This window comes from Hemicordylus capensis, chromosome 1 (genome assembly GCF_027244095.1).
Source record: "Hemicordylus capensis ecotype Gifberg chromosome 1, rHemCap1.1.pri, whole genome shotgun sequence".
Lineage (NCBI taxonomy): Eukaryota > Metazoa > Chordata > Lepidosauria > Squamata > Cordylidae > Hemicordylus > Hemicordylus capensis.
Window position 1 is genome coordinate 410,052,805 of NC_069657.1, and position 20,020 is coordinate 410,072,824.

General features: G+C 42.8%; 1 protein-coding gene across 14 annotated transcripts in view; it reads right to left on the reverse strand.

Moving 5' to 3' along the window:
* Positions 1-20,020, reverse strand: part of DNAH14 (dynein axonemal heavy chain 14) — a 477,343-nt gene that overhangs the window by 294,436 nt on the left and 162,887 nt on the right. For all 14 annotated transcript variants that reach the window (XM_053307834.1, XM_053307849.1, XM_053307840.1 and 11 more), the window contains 4 exons: positions 18,752-18,873; positions 17,949-18,120; positions 15,141-15,245; positions 4,100-4,218 (listed from right to left, as the gene is read on the reverse strand). In XM_053307834.1, coding sequence (XP_053163809.1) covers positions 4,100-4,218; positions 15,141-15,245; positions 17,949-18,120; positions 18,752-18,873 — 518 coding nt within the window. The remainder of the gene's footprint in view (positions 1-4,099; positions 4,219-15,140; positions 15,246-17,948; positions 18,121-18,751; positions 18,874-20,020) is intronic.

Consider the following 20,020-nt stretch of genomic DNA (forward strand, 5'->3'; position numbering starts at 1 on the left):
ATGTTTGTTATATGGCTGGAACAGTTTCCTATATTCACTGCAATCCTGTTGTTTATAAGTGGATCATTGTTTGGAAAAAGACTTAAATCGTGAAGAGGAGCATGATGCGCTGTAAATGACAGTCGTGAATTGGGATCCACCCCCCCCCCCGCCAGCTTTTCCATGGTGGAATCTGTTTCCTTTCTGAAAAGGCCTTTACTATGGAAGGGTAGCCCTCTATTTTATCTTTCATATCTGATTGCAATGATGCGGAGCAGAGTCAGGCATGCCTTCTATTTATTTATTTGATATTCTAATGGATATCGTGGTGTTCACTGATCTTGACTCCATCTCAGCCAAGTGTTTGGCAGTGCTTACTAGATGTCTTGTCACCACTGTAGACTTTGCTATGATCTCAGCAAAACATTTCTTAAAGTCTTCTGGGGACATCTTGTCAAAGTCCCGCTGAAATTTTTCCCATAATGAATGGTTATACTTAGCTATACATGCAAAGTAGTTTGCAATTTTAACAGAAAGGCATACTGTGGAGTACACCTTCCATCCCATAACATCTAATTTCTTGCCCTTTTGTCTGCAGGCATGGTGTGCCAGATACCTGATTTTGAAGATGTGGTGCAGTCAATCACCAATAAATTAGATACAGGGTGTTTTAACAGGTAAGTATTGTTCTCCTCTTGTACCCAATAAAGGTCCTCCAGCCTTTCTGATGTTGGTGTTGATGTATGGATGACCTCCCACGCTGATTGTAGGGATGTGCAACAGGTTCGACTCCAAACCAGTTTGATGTTGAACTGGTTCAGTTTGATGGTTCGGGGTCGAACCAAACCCTCCCCCCTGTTTGGTCCAACATCGGACCACCACCCCCGACAGTTCGGGGGGGGGGAGGTTCACGGATTTTTTTTTTAAGCGAAAAAAAGTTTTAACCTTTCTCCCCTTCGTGGGAGTTCCTTGGGGTGGTGGTGGGGTGCCCCATGGAGGTTCCCTCTCCCCCCACGATCTCCATAATCACCCCCTCCATAGTTCAGCACAGCGGCCAAAATGGTAGCCACCGCACATGCGCAAATGGTCTCTGTGAGGCCCTGGGCCATTCCAGGCCTTGCAGAGGATATTTGTCCATGTGTGGCAGCCATAGGGGGTGATTACAGAGGCCGGGAGGGGGAAGCTCCATGGACTCCTCCCACCATCCCAAGGAATTCCCTCGAAGGGGAGAAAGGTTAAAAAAAATCACTTAAAAAAAATTGTGAACCCCCTCAGACCAAACCGAACCGGCAGGGTTCGAGGGGGTGCTGGACCAAACTGGTTCGGTTTGAGTCCGGGGGAGGGAGAACCTCCGTGGACTCCCCCCACTGCCTCAAGGAATTCTCCTGAAGGGGAGAAAGGTTTAAAAAAACTTTAAAAAATTGCAAAACCCCCTTAGACCGAACCGGGGGGGGGGGTTGAGGGGGTGCCGGACCGCACTGGTTCAGTTAGGTTCGAGTCCGGTCTGGACTGGAACCGAACCAGGCCGGCCAGTTCCATGCACATCCCTAGCTGACTGTGCTACACACAAAATTACTAGTAGTATTGGTAGTGCTACTGGATGTGCAGTTTGAGAGGCTGACATAAAGTTATTCACTAGGTCATCAATAGTAGCTGACTGTGTTTTCAGATCAAGCCCCAGTGCTTCTGCCATTTCCTCCATTGGTGAAATGTGAGTTACTGGATGGGCATCCATAGAGTGGTCATTAATATTTTCTGTGCTCTCAAAGTCAGATTCAAAATCTGAGGAGCCATTATTTTCATCTGAAGAAGATTGTGCATGTAAAGGAGCATCATAAGTCTCTGTGCCAACAGGCTAACCCTTAGGAACTTCAGATGCATGGAACAGAGTTTGAGTAGTGGTGGCCATTAATGTGGGTTCCATGATGAGCTTATCTAGTATAAGGAATGCAGCTCCAGGAGGTTGAGGTCTGTGTAGCTGACACTGAAGTGGATGGCATCACCTTCACTGGATTAGCAGGCACATCACCTGCTGCTAAGGTTTTAACTGGCACTGGTTGTGCTGAAGTGGATAAAGTGAAAACAGTTTGTGGTGGCTTAGGTTGTTGAGCCTTCCATAGTCTGTACTCCTGGTAGTCATGGGGCATACAGGAGAGATCATACCCATGCCACCTATAGCTGATTCCATGTAGTAAGTGCAGGGAGTTGGTGTGTGAAACCGCAAAACTGCCAATGTGAGGTACTTGCTAGAGGTGTAGCCAGATGTGAGGCCATCAAAGCAAAGCAGGTTGGCAGCCGGAACAGGCTTTGTGAAGTAGTGGAGATGATAGGTGCTGGTGACATAGAAGGTGTCCTCGGAGCTGTGGTTGGAACTATTTCCACATCTGGCTCTTCAACTAGGTCATCTAAATTCTGTGGCAGGAATCCCTTAAAGGTGTACTACTATTGGAGTCCAGAATGGACAACAGCGTTTGAGCTGTTGATAGGTCCAACCCAGCATCCAAACCTTCAATGTCCTCAACATTGAAGATTGGGGGAGAAGATGATAGTTCTCGATGTCGAGATGTGACTTGTCTCGAATGAGTGAGAAATGGAGTGTTCAACTGAGAAAAAATATCTTGATGTCAATTCATTGGAGCGAACTGGTGTTGTGGCAGGGGAACTAGCTGTTAGGTGTTGAGGCGCATCATGATGTGGGGTTCTCAACGCCGATGGTCTCGCCTTTGATGGCTTCAACGCTGTGCGCGGTTCTGCAGAGTCCATCCCCCAATGTTTTCAGAGTCGATTATGTCAAGGGCCTAGTGTGTTTTGGATGAGAAGGAACACTCTGCAGTCCTGATAGTATTTTTTCTGAAGCCGAATCCCAGCTCTAATATTTTTTAGGTGCTGGCGCTGAGAAACCCTCAGATGAGGAATGGTGCTTTTTCTTCAACTTGTAATGTCGAGACAGAAAGCCTCCCAGTGGTGGCGGAGGTTTAAATACAGGAGCTGAGGAGGTGCTGGTCGAAGCGGTGGACATCGAGGGTTAAGACTGCTCTTTCTCTGCAGCCCTGGACATCATCATCGACTTTGACATCGCTGTTGATGTCGAAGGGGCATCTGGTCTCAGTGTCACGGATTTCACGACATCATCATATAAAGCTACTAGCAGTCTGAGAGCCCGATTTTTCCTCATTCGGTTTGAAAACAACAAACATATTTTACAAGTTGTTGTGTTGTATCATTCACTCAAACAGATTAAACAGGAGTTGTGGCTATCTTGAGATGGTAATTTTGCCCTGGACTCCAAACACCTTTTAAAGGTTCCCCCCTCTGTTTTATAGTCCATTGTAGAAAAAGAATGGTCAAAATAACGAGTTAGTCCAGACCAGAAATGACAATAAGGTTTTACTTTACTTTTCAGGAGAACTTTAAACAAAGAACCGATCTGAATTGAAGAGCAATAGAGACAAGGTCCTATTGCTATGGTGGTTGGAAAAGGAACTGGGGGAAATGGCACCCCGGCCACCTTAAATAACTGTCACACCAAGTGCATGAGGCACAATGCAGGCACTATAGCATTCCACCCACGAAGGTCCTGCGCAGGCACAGAACTCATTCTTATGGTTCCCAAATGGATCACTATCCAGATCTACTGCTTCACTCCAGCAAAGCACAGAAAGTGTTAGGATATTATCTTTCCCAAGGAAGCCTGATCTCAATTTAACAGAAGGCAATGAATATATTCAACAGAGTACCTTACTAGAATTATCAAAGAATTTTGTGAAGCACTCTACTTTATAAAGAGAGGTGCTGAATTGTTTGAGTTAACATGAAGTGTCGCTCAATATTATTGTGAGAATATCTCTATTGTGAAGGGAAATTGTACTTCTTCTCACTCAAGTATTCACCTTCCTCTTGTCTTAATTGCTTCACAGCATTATATAGTGAGCTACACAAATTTTGGATTCCTAAAAGCAGCGGACACTTATAAAACATGATCCAAATAATTTACTATTCATATAATATGCGCAAGAAACCAATAAAACTTACTATAGAGAATTGCCTAAAAATCTAAAGAACCTATTTCCTTATTGCATTGTGACCGACACTAAAAAATTAGAATAACTCTATACCATACTTTGGTATTAGAAGAATCTCTCCTTCAGCAGACCTGATCATTATAACCACTGGAGGTCTCTGTTCTTGTGACCGTATATACATCTTCCTTATGTTTGCAAAACATTTTACAAGATGAGGCTGTAGCACAGATGTGAAGCAAAATATCAAAAAATATTACATTATAACTATTTGAAAAATACCTTGAGAGAGTGCTTAGCTTAAACCGTACAGGCTTATAGCATTTGTAAATGAAGATGGGAAAACTCAGTTTATCATATTAATAAAATGTTGAATAATATACTAGATAAATTTATTTCAGTAGATCAAACTGGATTTATTAATGGATATGTTAGTGACAAACATGTATTTGATGTATATACCGTTTTTCTGCCAAAAATTGGAACTTAAGGCAGTGTATAATAAAAATAGGCAGTCAAAAATTACAATAAAATACAATAACCAAAGCAATAATTTAAAACCAACGATAAACAACCAACTGGAACAAAAATTAGACCATAAATATTTCAAATTAAACACACTAGATGGAACAGCAGGATTTTAACTAATGAAAGGACCTTGTTGTCCTTTCACTTTTAACTGTGAAAGGACAACAAGGGTGGTAGCGAACCTGAGGTGCAGGCAATTCCAAAATATAGATACTGCCACTCAGAAGGCCCTTTCACAATTTACACCAAGTCATGCCTCAGAGAGATAGAGAGGACACAGAGCAAGGACTCCTCAGAAGTTCTGAGTGACTGAGCAGGCACACATGGGGAGGAGGCAGTCCCTAAGGTACCCTCTTCCCAGGCTGTAAAAGTTTATTAATAATTCAAAAACTAAATAGAATTTAGAATAGTATAGAATCATTCCACATTTTAAAAAATGTGGATTTTTAGATGCAGAAAAAAGCTTTCAATCATACTGAATTGCACTCCCCCCCCCCCGGTACCAGATAAGTTTGGATTTCATAACGGATTTTAAATTGGGATTGGTGTATATCTTCCCAACCATCAACCAGAATATTGTAAATGCAACTATTCCTGAAACATTTGAAATACACCAAGATACAAGACAAAGTTATCCCTTAATCTCCTTTTATTTGTATTATTTTTAAGCATGTCCTCCAATTGGAGACAGTGTAAGTATTCTGTGGGTGAAGATAGGATCTGAGATCTTCAAGATCAGTTTGCATGCAGATAGCATTGCACTATTTCTATATGGTCTGGAAACATCTATTTCTAGAATCGTACACTGGCTCAGTATCAGTATCATCATCAGAGTGCGGGGGGGCGGAGGGTGGAGGGGGTGGGGTTAGGGTTAGGACTTACTCTCAAGTAAGTGTGCATATAACTCTTTGACGTTAGAAGTAGCATATTGATGTAAAAAGGCCAGATGTTAATTAGTGTACTCTATTTATTTATTTGCATTTTTATACTGCCCCTCTCAATTTGGCCCAGGGCGTTTTACAGACAAGACAAAACAGTCAAAATCATTCAATAACAAAAACAAAAATCCTAATATACCATAAAACAATCAGTTACAAAACAATTTAAAAACACTAATAAACCCAGAACATTAAAAACCACTTACAACAATTTAAAAATCCTGGAAGGCAAGGCCAAGCAGATAAGGCTTAAGGGCTCTCCTGAAGGTCAATAAAGAGTTCAAATTATGGATTTCTTCAGGGAGAACATTCCACAGCCCAGGAGCGTCTACAGAGAAGGCCTGCCTCTGAGTTGCCATCAGACATACTGGTGGAAACTGGTGACGGACCTCCTCAGATGACCTTAACGTGTGGTGGGGATCATGCAGAAGAAGGCGCTCTCTGAGGTAACCTGGACCTAAGCCGTTTAGGGCTTTAAGGGTAATAACCAGCACTTTGTATTTTGCCCAGAAACATATCGGCAGCCAGTGCAACTATTTCAAAACAGGCATAATATGGTCTCTCCAATTTGCCCCTGAGACCTATCTGGCTGCCACATTTTGAGGCCTGGGTCCAGTATTATTATTATTTCTTGTTTACACAGTCAGACAGGTGTTATTGACTGGTTTGTTTTATCCAGACATCGAGTCCTTCCCAAGGACCTGGGATGCCAGAATATTATTGTCAATTGTTATAGATATCGTCGCAGAATATAGGCTGTTCCCAGTAAAGCTGCTTTTTGTAATTGGCTGGTGGTGATTTCTGTGGCCCCTATGGTGTTGAGGTGCTCTTCAAGGTCTTTTGGAACTGCACCCAGGGCGCCGATTACCACTGGGATTATTTTGGTCTTTTTCTGCCACAGCCTTTCAATTTCAATTTGTAGATCTTTGTATTTGGTGATTTTTTCCATTTCTTTTTCTTCTATTCTGCTATCCCCTGGTATTGCTATGTCGATTATTTTAACTTGTTTTTCTTTCTTCTCCACTACAGTTATATCTGGTGTATTGTGTGGCAGATGTTTGTCTGTTTGTATTCGGAAGTCCCATAATATTTTTACATCTTCATTTTCTACAACTTTTTCAATTTTATGGTCCCACCAATTTTTGGCTACAGGTAGCTTGTATTTTTTGCAGATGTTCCAGTGTATCATCCCTGCTACCTTGTCATGCCTTTGTTTGTAGTCAGTCTGTGCAATCTTTTTACAACAGCTGATTAGGTGGTCCACGGTTTCATCTGCTTCTTTACAAAGGCGGCACTTGCTCTTTGTGGTGGATTTTTCGACTTTTGCTCTTATTGCATTTGTTCTTAGTGCCTGTTCTTGTGCAGCCAGTAATTAAACCCTCAGTTTCTTTCTTCAAGTAACCATTCTTAAGCCATTGCCAGGTCTTGGTGATGTCTGATTTTCCACTTATATTGTGCAAATATTGACCATGCAGTGGCTTATTTCTCCATTTTTCTGCTCGGTTCTTGACTTGTTCTTTCTTGTAGGCCTGCTTTGTTTCATTGGTGTTGAATAGTTTCGCATTATTGACCATTTGAAGTGCATCTTCTTCACTGTCCTTGATATATTCTTCAAGGCCTCTTTTCTCCTCCTCTACTGTTTGATGGATTTGCAGCATTCCTCTTCCGCCTGAGCTGCGAGGTAGGTATAGCCTATGGACATCACTGCGGGGGTGCAGAGCATGATTGATGGTCATGATTTTCCTGGTCTTACGATCCAGCGTCTCTAGCTCTGCCTGGGTCCAGTCTATTATCCCTGCTGTGTATCTGATAACAGGTATAGCCCAGGTGTTTATGGCTTGTATGGTGTTCCCGCCATTGAGTTTGGACTTGAGGATTTTTTTTAAACTCTCCTGATGTATTCACTTCCAATTTTTCTTTTAACTTCAGTGTGTGCAATGTTATCAGCCTGGAGAATGCCCAAGTATTTGTAATGTATTTGTAATGTTCTTTCTCTTCCAGGTTCTTGATCTTGCTTCCATTGGGCAGTCCTATTCCTTCTGTTTAGGGGTGTGCAATTCGGATTTTCGGTGAAAGTGGGGTCATGAGAGTTCTTTAATTGAAAAAATCTCATTTGCTATCATTGAATGAGAATTCACACATCAGAAGTTTTTCTGAAGGGATGTTTTTCCCTTATTTTCTGAGGTGTGAATTCTCATTCAATGATAGCAAATGAGATTTTTTTCAATTAAAGAACTCTCATGACCCCACTTTCACTTTTTCACACTCGCATTTACTATGAATATGATGAATGAATCAATCTACCACAAAGCACTTTATGAAGAAAAACCTCAGAAAATCAACAAAATCCAGTCCTCTGGCTAATCACTCTGAAATTGGGGACGGGTGGTAGCCTCCACCCATTAGGCACTATCTACCAGCCCAGCCCACTCTTTTGGGGCAGATCCACTTTCTGCCCCCAATCTGCCCCAAAGACACCCAAACTTCAAATATTCCCAAAAAATCAGCCCTCTGCCCAATCCCCCTGAAATTGGGGTGTTAGCTGCCACCCATTAGGCACTACCACTCCACCCCATCCTTTTGGGGCAGATACACTTTCTGCCCCCAAACTGCCCCAAAGACACAAAAACTTCAAAAATTCCCCCAAAATCGGCCATGAGCCAAATCACCCGAATTTTTTGGCCCCAAAATTCGGGTGATTCGGCTCGGCCCCAAAAAATATCGGGGGACATCGGGGGTGATTCGGTTCGGCCCCGAATCACCCGAAATTGCTCATTGCGGGCACAGATCGATCTGTGCCCAAAATTTTTTGCACATCCCTATTTCTGTTTTTGTTATTTTCCCTCTGTTCATTATTAATGCAGCACACTTGTCTAGTCCAAACTCCATCGCTATATCGCTACTGAATATATGGACAGTGTTTAGCAGTGATTCGATTTCTGACTGGGACTTTCCATACAACTTCAGATCGTCCATGTACAGCAGATGGTTGATTTTACTTGATGTTTCAGATGTTTGGTATCTGAGGCCTGTTTTGTTTAGTATTTGTGAAAGTTGGGTCATGGCGATTACAAACAACAGAGGAGACAGTGAGTCCTCTTGGAAAATGCCTCTTCTAATGCTAACCTGTCCAAGTGTCTCGCCATTGATTGTTAACTGTGTACTCCACATGCTCATTGCTTTTTAAATAAATATCTGAATGTTTTTGCTGACACCAGTTGTTTCTAAACATTTTAGTATCCATGTGTGAGGCAATGAATCGAAGGCTTTCTTGTAGTCAATCCATGCAACACTTAGATTGGTTTTTCTTCTCTTGCAGTTTTCTAAAATCATTTTGTCAATGAGCAGCTGGTCTTTTGTGCCTCTGGTGTTCGGGCAATTTCCTTTCTGTTCAACTGGAAGCTCTTTGTTAGTTAATAAGTGTTGCATCACTTCATCTGCTATGATTCCAGTTAATAATTTGAACATGGCTGGCAGGCAGGTTATCGGTCTATAATTACTTGGAACTGCACCTTTTGCTGGCTTTCATTATGAGATGAGTTTTCCCAGTTGTTAGCCATTGTTCAATATCACCGCCTTGCAAAATGTGATTGAACTGTTTAGATAGTTGTTTATGCGCCACCACGAGCCCCTGGTGGCGCAGTGGTAAAACTGCCGCCCTGTAACCAGAAGGTTACAAGTTCGATCCTGACCAGGGGCTCAAGGTTGACTCAGCCTTCCATCCTTCCGAGGTCGGTAAAATGAGTACCCAGAATGTTGGAGGCAATATGCTAAATCATTGTAAACCGCTTAGAGAGCTTCGGCTATAGAGCGGTATATAAATGTAAGTGCTATTGCTAAGTGCTATTGCTATGAAGGCTTGTTAGGTGTTTAAGCCAAAAGCCATGCAGTTCATCATCGCCTGGCGCAGTCCAATTTTTAATTTTCTTTGCTCTTTCACTTATTAATTCTGGTGTTATTATTAGATCTTGCATTTGTTGGTTACATTTTTTGACCTCTTTCATCCAGCCTGCTTTTTTATTATAATCTATTGGATTGTCCCATAATTTCCCCCAGAATTGCACTGTTTCTTCTTTATTTGGTGATTCTACGTTTCTTGCAGTTTATCCTTCAATGCTTTGGTAGAAACGTCTCTGATTCAACTGGAATTGGAGATTCTGCCTGTGTTGTGTAATTCTGGCTTCATATCTGCTAATCTTCTTTGACACTGCTGTTATTTGCTGCTTTATTATTTCCAGGACTTCTCTAATTCTCCTTGAATCTAGGTGGTATTTTTGGATCAGATACTCTTTGGTGTTTTCATTCTTCAGCTTCTTGTCTTTCATATCTTTCAATTTACTAGCATCTGATTTAAGCCTGGAGATTTTATTTTCTAATCTAATCTTCCATTTAGGTGATGTACTGCTTTCTTTTTTGACAGGTCCACTGATCTTATATCCGAACTCTTGTGTTGTTATTGTTGCTGCACTGTACATTAGTTGGTTTGTTTCTTGCAAATTATTGGTTGTTATTTCTGCAAGTGCAACACTGACATCTTTTAATGCCTGAGCAAGTTGTTTTTTGGCAACTGTTTTAGAGCGGGAAGTCGAACCCTGGTGGTTGTTTGGTTCATGTGCTCAGTTATTTTTTGCTTTAGTTCTTGTTGCTTTTCTGTTAAACAGCATTCAGGTTTTTGAGGTGAAGGCAAAGGGGAGGTTGCCTGGTTTTGATTTTGAAACAGTTCAGCAACAGTGGCATCCTCAATTTCCAACACCTCCTCCACCTGTGCCTGAGCAACTTCTTCAATTGGTGATAATTCTTCTTCCATATCTTGAGCCTGTGTTGCTCTTTGCAGTTCTTCCAGCTCAACTCCTGTGAATACTTTATTTCTTATTATGAATCTTCTCTGGTCTTCTAGCCTTTGTTCTGTTATTTCTGTATCTGGATGCTTCTCTTTCCAAATTTGGTACATTCTTTTTAAATAACCTCTTCTAGTTGGACTAGACTTGTAATAGCAGATCATTATTTCCTTGTTGGCATTTTTCGTATATTTTTTTCAGTTAAGCGACATTTCTTCCAGTAATTTTGCTGTCTCTAGCCCTGGTTGCTCAACTGAAGATCCTGAGTCCTATTGCCCACTTGCCACCAGATGTCCAGGGACTATAGCATCTGGCGCGGTCCTTGTTGACCCGGGCGACGACACATCCAGTATAGATTTATTAAAGTTACGTCTCACCATATTGTTGATGGGAGAGGCACTCTTTGTCTGGCTCCTCTGGTGAGACCTGTCCAGTATGGTTGGACCTCTGGCATAGCTCTCACCTTCCTCAGAGCACACAAGCCCCACAACCATGCCAAGGTAGTGCCTCACTGGGGGTTGTTGTTGTTGTTATTGTTATTAATTCAAGGAGGCACCTTTTACCATGGTGATTCTCTTTATTTAGCAGGGGGAGAGTAACTGGCCCTATCCACCCCCAGCACAGTACTTCCAGTGACTGTTGCTGGTGTCTATCTTATGTTTCTTTTTAGAATGTGAGCCCTTTGGGGGGACAGGGTTTCATCTTATTTGTTTGTTATTTCTCTGTATAAACCACCCTGAGCCATTTTTGGAAGGGCGGTATAGATCGAAATAATAATAATAATAATAATAATAATAATAATAATAATAATAGTAATACTGATAACACCCAGCACCAAATCTCTGATGACCTCACCCAGCGGTTTCGTGTAGATACTGAAAAGCATTGTTAACAGAATGGTGCCCTGAGGGACTCCATATAACAGCTCTCATTTAGAAGAGCAACTGTCACCAAGCTCCGCCTTCTGGGATCTACCCAAGAGATAGGAGCAGAACCACTGCAAAGCAGTGCCTCCTATCCCCAACTCCCCCAGGCGACCCAGAAGGATACCATGGTCGATCGTATCAAACGCCGCCAAGAGAACCAACAGAGTCAGAGTCCCTCTATCGATTCCCCGGTATAGGTCATCCATCAGGCTGACCAAGGCTGACTCAACCCCATAGCCTGCTCTCAAGCCAGTTTGAAATGGGTCTAGGTAATCAGTTTCCTCCAAAACCGCCTGGAGCTGGTTGGCCACCACCCTCTTGATCACCTTGCCTAACCAAGGGAGATTAGAGAATGGCCTATAACTATCCATCGCCGAGGGATCTAGGGAAGGCTTCTTAAGAAAAGGTCTAATTATTGCCTCCTTCAGGCATGGAAGCACCTTACCCTCCCTCAGCGATGCATTTATGATATTCACCAGGCCTCCTCCAATAATCTCCCTGCTAGAGCAAAGCAGCCAAGTCGGGCAAGTGTCCAGAGAACAAGTGGTAGACCGCACCACTCCAAGCAGCTTGTCCACATCCTCAGGAATCACAGATTGAAACTGATCCAACCTAACATTGCAAGAAGGATTGCTGGACACCTCCTCCGTAGCCCCTGCAGAAAAAGTGGAATCCAAGTCAGACTGAATACAGGAGATTTTATCTGCAAAGAACCCACTGAGGGCATCACAGCAGAGCACCTCCGGGAGTTGATTAGAAAGAGAAGGAGTAGAAATTAGACTCCTCACTACCCGAGATAACTCCACCGAACGTGAACCCGCGGAAGCAATGCGAGCCAACCAGAACTGCTTTTTTGCTGTACACACTGCCTCCACGTAAGTCCTCAAGTGGGTCACATTGTGCATCCTGTCAAATTCGAGCCGAGTTCTCTTCCACCTCCGCTCCAGTTGCCTACCCACCCACTTCAACCCTCGCAACTCCTAGGTATACCAGGGAGCCGATTTTGAAGAGGGTCTGGAGGGATGCTTATGAGCAATCATGTCTACTGCTCTGGCAAGTTCCTTATTCCAGGTTCCCACCAGGGCAGCAACAGAATCACCTGCAGCACCAACTTCGAAACTCTCCAAGGCCTTTTGTAACCCCACTGGGTCCTAATTGGTCCATCACCCCTGCAGGAGTGGATTGTAGCTGTGATACCAACCTTAACCAGGTAGTGGTCTGTCCATGACAATGGGGAAACCACCGGATCACCCACCCACAGAATACCCCCCTGATCTGAGCAGAAGACCAAATCAAGATTGTGGCAGGCAACATGAGTTGATTCAGAAACTAGTTGGGATAGGCCCATAGTTGTCATGGCCGCTATGAACTCCTGAGCTGTACCAGACAAGCCAGCCCCAAAGTGGATATTGAAGTCCCCCAGGACCAAAAGCCTGGGACACTTCAACATCAACTCCGCGACCAGCTCGGATAGCTCAGTTAAGGAGTCAGTTGGGCAGCGGGGTGATTGGTACACCAACAGAATCCTCAATCTATCCCTTGTTGCCAGCTTCAAAAATACACACTCAATATAAGTTAGCTGCCCCACAGGGGCCATGGTAAGGGAAATGGTATTCTTATGGACCACAGCCACTCCACCCCAACACCACTTCCTCTAACCTGCTCCACAACAGAATAACCTGGAGGGAGAAGCTGAGCCCACACTGGACCACTCCCCCCCCCGCCGCCAGGTCTCAGTTATACATGCCAGGTCAGCTCCCTCACCCATGATTAAGTCATGGACAATTTCGATCTTATTCTGAACTGACCTGGTATTACAGAGGAGCAAGGCCAGGCTCTGTTGGAAATTGAAGCTGCGCCCCAAGGCCTGAGAGCTGATGGAGCAGCTGGAAGTGGAAACAGTTACTAAATTACTAGTTTCCCTTCCCCTGTAATGGCCAGCTGCTCTGCCTAAGCCAGTTCTTCTATTTCCCACCACTACAGCAATAGCCGCCCCAAAACTACCGGACGCACCCCCTGCAGTATCCCACTCAGGAGAGCCCATATCTACAAATGGCCTGGCTCAACTCAGTACAATAAAAACAACCCTCTAACCCAAAAACCTCCACCCACAACAGAACCTCCCCTCAACACCCTCCTCAAAGATCCAGCTCCAAAGGAGAGCCCCTTATATAAAAAACAGGCCAAAAAATCTGGCCCTCACCCTCGTTACTCCCCTAAAGTGGCACCCCCAAAGGGGCGACCCCCTTTGGTGTCGCCTCTTCGGTGGCAGCCCCGCCACCACTGGCAGCTTCCTTCCTTATAAGTCCTGGGCGAAAAGCCCGGCCGGTGGAGCCAGGGAAACAAAAAAACCCTGCCAAGTCACCCTGGGCTTGGCCTCGGTCCTGCAAAGCATCACAACACCTCAACCAGTCCAGGGGTCAGGGAGGCAGATGGAATCAGGAGGGGGCAAAAGGAGAAGGGGCAGCCAGGCAAGAACCCCAGACTCTCACTCTGAGGGGTGCCCAGCAAGTTGGTAGTCCCTCCTCTACAGATGGGGTGCCCAGCAAGTTGGTAGTCCCTCCTCTCCCTCCCCCTCCTCTCTTCTCCAGCAAGCTTCTTATATCCTCGTTTGGTATTCAGTGCTGTTGGGAGGGAATTATGATGGTTAGTTTTCAAGGAACTGCCAAATTTATGGTGAGCTCCTTTACTCTCCTCTAGACAGAACTGAATAACTACTGCTGCGTTGCCAACTTTGTTAGCTTTACATTGTAATGCCCGTGGGAATTATCCAAAGATAAACTGAGGCTGCAATCCTAAGCACACTTACTAGAGAGTAAGGCTCAGTGGGACTTACTTCTGAGTAAAAATGCTTAGGGTTTTGTACTGTGAATGATTTGTGAATTTCCTCCTTTTGTGGGTAATAGTGCAAGTGCATAACTATTGTATTGTGATGTTTTTGGTTGCTTCCTGTAGGATGCTTTACCATGTGTGTGTAAAGATCAGAAAAGTACAAAAGTGGATGTGTTTCAGTGCCAGCAGGTACAAAATGAAGCATTTGCTAAATTCATTTAATGGGATGGTGAGGATGTGTGTTAGCAATTGCTAACCTAAATGTCACACTCCTCTGTAATGTCACAACTTCATAATGGATGTTCACTTGGAATCCTTTTCCTGCTTCTAATCATTCTTCCTATATTAAGCATGTTAGTGTAATTTAGATGGAAAGAGGCTGTGTCTCCTGCCAAAAGTTTGTCATTTGGATACTTCTGTTTCACGGAAGGTGCTAATGCATCTCATCGTAATCACATTTATTTGCAATGCATCAAGTATTTTTAATTAATATAAATCTGCCTTCCTGTTAGGTTTGCACAAAAGGCTAAACATATTCTTAATATTACTTGTCAAATGGCCCTTTTAATGTGATGGCTGCTGGGATCCAATATGATCTGCACACATTGGAATCAAACATCCACTGTTGTGTGCCAAATTTGCTAATAGGTTCCGATTTCTCAAAGTACAGAATTCCTGAGAACCTTTTAATTTAAACATTCAGAGTTTTGTTCCCCACCCCCTTTCTCTATGTGAAAATAATTCTAAAGAACAACCCATGGTCAGGAGCCGGTCCACTCAGGTGGTGTGAAACGGGCACAATTTCAGTGCTTGCCCTAGGTGCTATTTTCCCTAGATACACCACTGTTAGGGTTAAATGTATCAGCCTAGTGTGTGCAAGTGTGGGTAGATATGTATTATGCTATTGCTGGATTTTTTCTGATTTATAAGTTGTTAAGAAATTTAAAAGAATTCCTATTTGCAAAACATTTCACAAGATGAGGCTATAGCACAAATGTGAAGCAAAATATCATAATAAATATTAAGCCTATAACTATGTGTAAGATAGAAATATACAACACAAATGATATTAAACATTACCTGCACAGCATCGGGATTTTTGCTATCAGCTAATATTTCAAGAAGTTCAGCATTGCTGAGAAAATAAAACCTTGGGAAAACCATACGTTTAACTTCAAGATAGTCCTGTCCCAAAAATTAAAAATCAAACATAATTTTATTTAAAAGGTAAAGTGAAAAGAAAGCAATAATACAAAACTATAATGTGTTTTCCATGCTCCAGGGTGTTGCTTTTCCCTGTCTTTAATTTCCTTTGCTACTTCCTGTTGCCCTTTACCCATTTCAGATTTTAGATATCTACCTGTTCTATATTGTGTTGAAATGAGTGCGAGAAGACAATATCACACATGCTGCCAGTCTAAAGAGGTTGCACTGCTAAATTTGTCTTATTCTTCTCCATGTTTTTCATTTGCTTTTTATTTAGAAAAGAACCTGCTAAAATACGTAGTCAAAAAACACAGTCCAAAGGTCAGAAAAGCCAATAAAACAATTTATTTTTCTTATAGAACTCACTCAGATCAAAGAACCAGAACGAGGAGCCGTAATGACTGAGGAACCGATCAATATGGCAGTTGCAAAGGAACTAAAGTGCTGGTGCTTCCTCCTGCCTTAAACAGCCACGTGGGGCGAGGCACAAGCACCAAGAGAAGCTGTGGTACTCCACACCAACAGGCTTCAGCTCAGGCACAGAACCTATTCTAATGGATTCAACAGATCATGCCCCAGATGACATAGTTTGCCCCCAAAACATGCAATATACAGTTATTGAGCATGCACACAAAAAATAAGCACATTAGAATATATGTATACTGCATATCACTATATTTAATTTTAGTGTGGTGGTGAAGATAGTGTGAAGATGTCGCAGCAAGATGAATAATTAGTTTTGTGGAAATTCTACTTGATTAAAATAATCTAAGATGTTTTTCTTCTTTCAGACTTAAGAAGTTCATGCCACAATAAGGAGGTTAATTTTTTAAAAGCATCACAGTACCTTTTGGCTTCATTCCTGAACTGTCTGTAATGCTGAGGTGTGTGTGTGTGTGTGTGTGTACACACATGCACACACAAACACATACACAGAGATTTTAAGCCCATCACATTGGATGCTAGTAGCAACAATGAGGATTTCCCCTAAATTTCAGAACTCAATGTGTAATCAACTGTTACTCATACAATATCTATATTGAATAAGTACTCTCGCTGTTACAGTTTTCCTAAAAAGGCACTTTAAAGTTAGCTGGAAACTGCAATCCTGGAGAGAGACTGAAAACACATCTCACTGGCTGATGCAATTATGACATCATTACCCAGGTCTTCTGTGGGCAGATATTCTGCAAATTGAGCTGCTTATTCTGCTGGCTTTACTCTGTCTTCGTCTTCTAACTTTGCTCTAGTGAGCAAACCGAAGTCTTTTAGGAGGGGGAAGGTTAGAAGGGGACTTCTTCTTTCAACTACTGTTGCTCTTCACTGATTACTCTACAGTCCCTTTTTCAAGCTGCAAAAATCTCATCTCGATACTGCAGGTCTTTGGTATATGAGATGGTTGCAGCTCTGATTTGGGAGGGATGTCGGGGGTGGGGGCACTGGGGAACTCTCTCTACCACCATCTCTAATGATCCCGGAAGTGGGAGTGGGGTGGTGGAGAGGAGAAGGCAGGGAACAGCATCTGTACAAAAGGGAATTACTAGACTAGACTGAAAGGCCATGGAAGATGTGTTTCTTGAGTCTCTCCCATGTTCCTAAAGCACAACTTGGGCCCTCTAGCTTTTGTTGGACTACAAGTCCCAACATCCCCAACCACAATGGCCTACAGTCAAGGATGATGGGAGTTGAAATCCAACATCTGCAGGAGGATCAAAGTTGTGCAGTCCTGTCCTAAATGGGAAACCCTCTGTACTGTCTACAGAGGTGTACCTAGGTAATTTTGGAGCCTGGACCTAAAGGCCTTTGGAGACCTCCTGCTGCAAGTAAAGAATCATTTTTTTAAACACGTAGGTTCTTGAGGGCACAAACCACACCACCCAGGACAGAATAAAGAGGATTTGGGTGGCCCCAGGGTGTGTGGAGGCCCTGGACTTTGGCCCCAAAGTCCAGGGGTAAGAACGCCTCTGACTGTCTGCAATGGCTGGCAGTGGCTTCCCCAGGTTTTGAAGTAGAAGTCTTTCCCTGTCCTACCTGATGATGCCAGAGATTACACTTGGCACCTTCTGCATGCAGCACAGATGCTCTACCACTTAGCTATGGCCCCATATGGGTTATGTCACATGTCTCCAAGACAGAGGAGAAGATAGCTTCTGAATTGACTAGAACTGTGCCATGATGTAATTTTGCCTCAGAATGTGAGAGAGTTCACCAAAGGCTGCTAATAACACAGTGTTTAGTAGATAACTAAGTGGAACCAAATAAATCTTGGTTAGAGCTCTAGAATTGCCTGAAGGAGGTTCTACACAGGCATAAATTCCATTAGTGTGACTGCAAAGAGACTATGGAGAAGAAAGGCTATGGTCTTTGGGCCTATCAATAGAAATCTTCCTAATTACTCTCATTAGAAGTAAGTATAAAAACAAGCAGCTGTCTTGGTAGCAGGAGGCTTGGTTATTTAAGAATTTTATGCATACTGGATACCTCACAGCTGGATTTGACATGAATGTATTTTAAATGTATAAAAAAAATTAAGAAAAAGCTGATGTCCCATTTCAACTCAGTAACTTTGGAGGCTCCCCACTAGAAACATAGCTATTCATTCCTCACTGGATGACTGGGATGACAGACTGGAATAAGAAAAAATCCTAGTTTTACTTCCCATTGTAATCTAGTTTGATTTACCTCAAGAGCCTTTTGTATTTTCTCAAGGTGTGCATTGTTGGTCTGCATCTGCTCAAGGACTCCCACAGTTGTTGTTGCCTTAAGAGCATTTGGATTCTGTTCCGTACGCTTCATTATCTCTTTCCATTTGTTATCAACTTGAGAGAAAAGACTTGCTTCTTCTATAAGCTGTCTATTTTTAAATAATAAATATTCTTAGGAAACAATCTCTAGAACAGTGTCCCAAATTTCAAATTTGCAGGATCTACCCAATTTGATATTGAGGAATGATTGTAAGGGGAGGGATGAATAGGGGTAATGCCACCTGACAAATTACTAACAGGTTTTGGGGAGATTTATGTTAACTGGCAGAAACAGGACTTTCTTCCTCCTACCACAATTTACACCATGCCTCTGTGGGCAGTAGCAACTACAATAGCACCTGAAGCACTGATAGCATTCCCAGCACCTGGATCCTCCCAGCTGCCATTTTAATTTAACTTAAATGCATTAGGAATTAACAATGTAGAATCTATGCATGCTGAGCAAAAAAAAAAAAAAAAAGACAGCCCCTCCATGACTCACAGAAGGCACAAATATTCTCTAAACACAGAGACTTTTGTAAATACTTTAAAAAGAAATATGGACACTGAAAGTACAAACATTACTTGGCATTACAATGTGGGAAAGTATCCAGTTCCTCTCATTAATCCTAAATAGGCATATAGCCTAAAATGTATAATTAGCAAATGCAATTTTGATTTGGGTTTTCATGTGAAAGTTTAGCTATTCATTGACAAGTGAATAGCTGCAACGAAACATACCTCTTTATTTCTGGGGCACGAAAGATTGGTTCAAGGTAAATCCAATTCCTTTGACAAGTCAGCCATGCCTCCAGAGTGCAGGAAAAGAGATTCAGCTTACGATTCCAAGTATCCACGAGACTCTGTCACACAAAAACAGGACATTAATAAGCCAAAGCTGTACCTTGCAGCTAATTCTTCCCTTTCATACACTTGATTCATTAGATCAAATCTCATTTTTGTGTAAAGCTGGGGAAGGATTGTGTGGCAAATTTAAATTGTTTAATAGGGATGTACACAAAACTGGTTCTGTGTTTTGTTTTGAGCTTAAAATGAAATGCAGATGACTGGAATATTTTGAGGTTTTTTCCATTGAAACAGCCAGCTTTGAGGGAACAAATTGATTGATTGTTAAATTTATATACCACCTTTCATTAAAACAATCCCAAGGTGGTTTACAGCAAAAATTAAAAACAAGATTGTAAAAAAGACACAATTAAAATATTAAGCTAAAAATATAAAAAGTCTGATTAAAAATTTAAAACACAAGCACAAAAGCAATACAGAGTACAAAGAACAGCAGCAGAGACAATCAAATAAAAGCCTGGGTAAAAAGCCATGATTTGACATGCTTTCTAAAAGCTGTGATGGAGACCAAGGAGTGAATAGCCACCGGGAGAGCATTCCAGAGTCTGGGGGCAGCAACAGAGAAGGCCCTGTCCCGTGTGCACGACAACTGAGTCTCCCTCATTGTCAGCACCCGGAGCAGAGCCCCCTCAGATGACTTCGTCAAGTGGGCAGCAACCCTTGGGAGCAGGCGGTCCCTCAGGTATCCCGGGCCCAAACCATTAAGGGCTTCAAAAGGTAAAAACCAGCATCTTGAATTGGACCCGGAAACAAACTGGTAGCCAGTGCAGCTCTTTCAAAATGGGTGTGATGTAATCCCAACGGGCAGCTCCAGATAAAACCCTAGCTGCCTCATTTTGCACTAGCTGCAGTTTCCGGATATTCTTCAAGGGCAGCCCCACATAGAGTGTGTTACAGTAATCCAGCCATGACATGACTAAGTCATGGGTACCTGTGGCCAGATCTGCTTTCTCGAGAAAGGGATGCAGCCGGCGCACTAGCCGAAGCCATGCAAAGGCACTCCTGGCCACCGCCTCCACCTGAGCTTCCAAAAGCAGAGCTGGGTCCAGTAATACCCCCAAGCTGCATACTTGCTCCTTCAAGGGGAGTGCAACCCCATTTAGAACAGGTAGAATCTCCTCATCCCGATTAGCTCTCCTACTG